Source organism: Phaenicophaeus curvirostris, chromosome 8 (assembly GCF_032191515.1).
Source record: "Phaenicophaeus curvirostris isolate KB17595 chromosome 8, BPBGC_Pcur_1.0, whole genome shotgun sequence".
NCBI classification, from domain to species: domain Eukaryota; kingdom Metazoa; phylum Chordata; class Aves; order Cuculiformes; family Cuculidae; genus Phaenicophaeus; species Phaenicophaeus curvirostris.
The window spans coordinates 3,728,495-3,733,190 of NC_091399.1; the positions used below are offsets into that span (position 1 = coordinate 3,728,495).

The following is a 4,696-nucleotide window of genomic DNA, read 5'->3' on the forward strand; positions in this document are numbered from 1 at the left end:
TCCATCAGTGTATTTATTTTACTCTGTTTTATGCTGAGGTGGAAAAGCTGAGGTGCCAGAAGGGAGTTCCCCCACACCTACGCTCAGGAAAGTCCTGAGAGTAAATGCTCACTAACTGACATGAGAAAAAATATTGCAGATTGCCCAACCTGTGAAGCTGCCCCAGCAAGTTCATAATCTGGGTTGGTTTTCCCCCAGCATCAGGGGAGGCCAAGACAGGGCTGCTGGAGAAAGATTCTGCAGCAACAGCTACTCTGGCTCCTATTCATGCTGGACACAACTATGAGCGTCTGGTGTCCTCCTTCCTATTTCTTACACGAGTAAAATGGATGTTGGTGATTTTTCTTGACCTGCTTTCAAGAGGTGCCAGGCACTAGCAAACTCTCACGCGATCCTGTGGGCTTTCTGCTCTAGGCAGTTGAGCTGCTGAGCACTGACGCTGTTTATTGCCTCAGTGAGGGAGAGTTGTGCTTGTTTTTTTCATTGTTTGGGTCAGTTACTCCTTCTTCAAAATTGTTTTTCTGAAAACAGAAACCAGGGCAGGGCAGGGAGGGAGGGGAATGTTATTCCCTGCAAAAGGATTGTGGATGTGAGACACAAAATAACCTTATTTTCGGTTTACTCTTGTGACATTTAAATGCACCAACAAGACCAGTGCTGCATATTGTTTGACTCACTTTTTCTCTCCGTAGACTTAAACATGAAGTGCACCAGGAGGTGTGAAGGCAGAGCAGCAAAAGCAAAACAGTCATAGAAAAGAAGTAAAGGCTATCGGTACCCCAGGACAAAGTATTAGTTCTCTAAATCTCTGTTGTACCTTCTGCACTGGTAAAATGGCACAATCTGTTTGTATGGATAATGTATTTTGTGTGACAGCACATCTGATTTTCATTAATTTACTTGTTATGATGGCCTGGAAGTTGTTAATAAACAAATGCCTTGTAAATTTCTGTGTTGTCAGACTGAAAATACTAAGTCAGCAAGGTCATCGAGCTGTCCTTTTATTGCTTTTGGTGTGTCAGATAACATCGGGGGGTGTTTTGTGCTTCTTGGGGAACACTGGACCAGTCATCCCCGGATCAGATTTGAGGAGGAGGCGCTCTGAGGTGACTGTTTCCTGATTTATTCTGTATATCTGAACAGCCAGTGCAACCAATTAAGAAACGGCACTGAGCTCACTGCTGGAAATTACCATTGATAGAAGTTCCCTGTAGTCAAGATAATTAATGGTTATAATGTAGGTGTCTGTCTTTATTTATACTCTTTTGGGAATGTTTTTACTAGTTAGTATCATAAACTATCCCATCTCCCCTCCAAAGGGCAGATGAGAAATAGTCCTTTTTTTTTTTTTTGCAAATAAAAATAAACAACTACCTTCCCTTTGCCAGTGAAGAGACAAAGGAAGCAGAAAAAATTTGTATCTGGACTTAAAGCTTTACAAAGAAATAGCAGATAAGCAGTGGCTGGACAGAAATGAGAATAAAAGATGTTATAAAGGATACTTTATAGAAATGTGTAGTTGTATCATGGACATGACATGTAATTTATCATGGAGGAACGTAGAGAAGAGCCTGTCAGGGCTGTAGTCATCAGAGGGACATGGTAAGCATAGACACTTAAAAAAAAAATCTAGGTAACAGTCTGTCAGGGTTTTCTTGTGAGCAATTTTGAGGTTTGTTTAAACTTTGTAGCTGGACCCTAGTTATAACACACTCTCACAAGCTCCACCGCATTCTGAGTATGGGGTAGTTTTAGGTTTTACACAGTGGAATATGCTTTTATACTCTTTGTTCAAAATCTCCTTTAATGTAGTGTTTGAGGAGTGGTTTGAAGTGGGAAGATGACTCCAAGAAGGGATTTCATAAACAGCAGTATAGGAAGTGAGACAGTATTGCAGGTAAGTGACTCAAACTGCCGTAATGAAGAGATTGATAAACCTTTGATTAGTCACAGCCTGGAAGTGACGGACAGAAAAGCTCATTGACGGCCTGAATGACAAATCTTTTTCAGCTAAATACTGTAACTGATCTCCTGCTGTTAAATGGAGATTAGTTATCTGCTAGGGAATGCCAAGACATACTTGCTTTTTATTCTTAATTAATTTTTTTTGCTTTACTGTGAGCTACTTCAGAAAGAAGGAATATGAGATGGATGATTAAAAAGGGGAAAGAAAGAGATCAATTACTTTCTGCCCGGTAAGTGAAGCTGGTCGTCTACTGGCTGTGACTTGCTAAGACTCATTATTTAGAACTGTACACTTGGATACTTCTGGTTCTTGGCTTGTGGATGCTGTGGGAACTGAAAGTCATGCTGAAAAGCAATAGCTCTCTGTGAGAAAGTGCATATGGTGCTTACAGAGGGGCAAAACTTCTCCCTTCTAGGTCCCAGTAATTTGCTTCCAGGTAGTAGTCTCCACAATATAAAAATGTTTACCAATTTACAAAGCACAGTAGGTTCACTTGGAACTTAAAACAATCCGTTCTCCTTACACACTGTTTTTTTTCCTGTTTGTATTTGCTACTCAGACTGCATGTTTTGACCCTTAACTTGGGAACTCTCTGAAGGAAGAAAGGGACATTTTTTATATATGTGTCATTATCAGACAATCCCTAGATGACCTCCAAAGATCTCTTCCAATCTCAGCAATTCTGTTCACTGCAATTACAATTTAGTGCCATTGCCCTCACTTTTCTCCTACATGGAGAAAAGACTTTTAGACATACCACAAATTTTAGTTTGCTTTTTAAAGGAGGAAGGTACTATAAAGAAATCCCAGTTAAGCTGCATTTCAGCGCTTCGTTTAAGCAATTCTGTACTGCCCAAAGTCCAGAAATTGCAACTGTGACAGTATGTTGAGTCACGTATATTTAGAGAAGAGTTCTGGCTGTGTACATTTTCATTAGGTTTTGCACACAAAGCATAGCTTTGTAGTTTTCAATCATACATACATTCCACTAGCAGTAACAGTCTCCAGCTGCAGCATTCCTGTGTGGCACGAGTCCTTACCTGAGTTAGAGGATAAAGCACCCCCACAAAAGCTGATGTTATTTAGTGCTTGTTTCTCATTGCTGTCTTCTACTGCAGAACAGTGTAGTCAGGCAACTACAAAGCCGGCTAGAAGGTGGTGGTGGGGTTGGATGTAGGCACAGCTTATGTGAATACATAGTACTAGTTCAGGTACCGATGCTTGTCCAAGCCACTTCTGGTATTTCAACATTTGCCCTGCAAAGCAGCCCAATACTGGATGAACTCTCCCTTCCTGCAACTGTGGAAGACTGGATGCAGAGGAACCAGAGTTACTTTTATAACTATATTCCTTAAAAACAGGAGATGGGGACTACGACTGTCTGTATACCAGGAAATGGCTAAGTATTACAGCTTATTGTTTTAAACAAGGCACTTTGCATTTGAAGTGGACACCAAGCAAGACCAAACTCTCACTTAATTTAGTTATGATTCCACTGGATACCTCTGTGGATGAAAGAAAACAGGCATTCTGAAAACAGGGTTTGTGTTGTCTTGTTTCCTCTGTTCAAGTTCCATAATAAATGTCTGCAAGCAGTTTAAAGCATAAGTTTTGGACTCAGAAAGAGCACAAGAGGGCATGGTTCAGACTTTCAAAAAGTGACCCTGCTTTCACCAAAACTATGAAAGCAATAAAGCTTCTGTTGTTGATTGTAGCACTGCTTTTCAGCATTTGATAAAATAGTTCCAAATTGTTACATGCTATTATTTTGAAGGGGAGGAAATAGAATAGTTCAGGAAGAGCAAGTCGTAACAGACATCTTGGCAGTAATTCTCTTGCCTCAGATACAGGGCTTGGACCAGTGACCTCCAGAGGTCCTTTCAAATTTAAATTCTGTGAAATAAATAAGCGTAAGACGTATTCAACAGATAGGTCAGTTGAAAGTCAGGTCACCACATCACACCCAAAGATAACAGAAACTAACGGAGCAAAGCACAATTTTTAGTCTTGAGGGAAGAATCCTTTATAAGTCCAGAACTTGCAAGTATAAAACAATGTATATGTTAATGTAAATAAGCTTAATATTCAGTAAATACTTATTTTTTACAGAAGTTAGGATCAGCAACAGTGGCCCCCAGTGACAGCATACTCTTTTTTTAGTTTTTCTCCTGTTAAAAACAGCGCAGGTAAATTAGTACAGCCTGTCTGCACTCCACAGTGAAGAGGAAAGTATTTTCTACTTGAGAATAAAGCTCTGCTATCACTAAGTAAAGAACTTGGGTTGCAGTCCAGCAGGCATAAAGATTGGATATCTCCTTACATGCTCTAGAGCAAGCGTGCTTTGAGTTCTCAAAGTGATGGTATGATGGTTACAGGCTGAAGCAGAGGCAGCGTTGAACGTGTGCAGTCCCTCATTTGCCTTGAGAAAGGGCAGGGATTTAGTGAACAGTTAAAGATCTCTGGTCACAACCTCACAGTCACTTAGAGGGGAAGTGAGCTCTGCTGTAAAGAAGCTACATTCCTTTCCTGTTAAGTCACTGTCCCTCCTTCCCAGGAGATTTTTTTACAAGTTTCTTAGATTAAGTCCTATGGGAAAGAACCTAAACTGCAACAGACAGCAGTTCTACATTACCCTTAACACAGGCAAAGACGGTACTGATTGGGGAATACTTACTGTAGCACCTAATCTTTAAAAATGGTGTAATAACAGATGACACAGGATCTTGTACA

At 40.4% G+C, this 4,696-nt stretch overlaps 1 protein-coding gene across 2 annotated transcripts in view; it reads left to right on the forward strand.

Moving 5' to 3' along the window:
• SLC44A3 (solute carrier family 44 member 3) overlaps positions 1–946 on the forward strand; it is a 39,645-nt gene extending 38,699 nt beyond the window's left edge. Inside the window, exon 14 of one of the 2 annotated variants that reach the window (XM_069862144.1) lies at positions 693–946. In XM_069862144.1, the coding sequence (XP_069718245.1) occupies positions 693–698 (6 nt within the window). In that variant the 3' untranslated portion in view covers positions 699–946. The remainder of the gene's footprint in view (positions 1–692) is intronic. The other variant, XM_069862143.1, reaches the window with a different exon arrangement.
• The last annotated feature ends 3,750 nt before the right edge of the window (positions 947–4,696 follow it).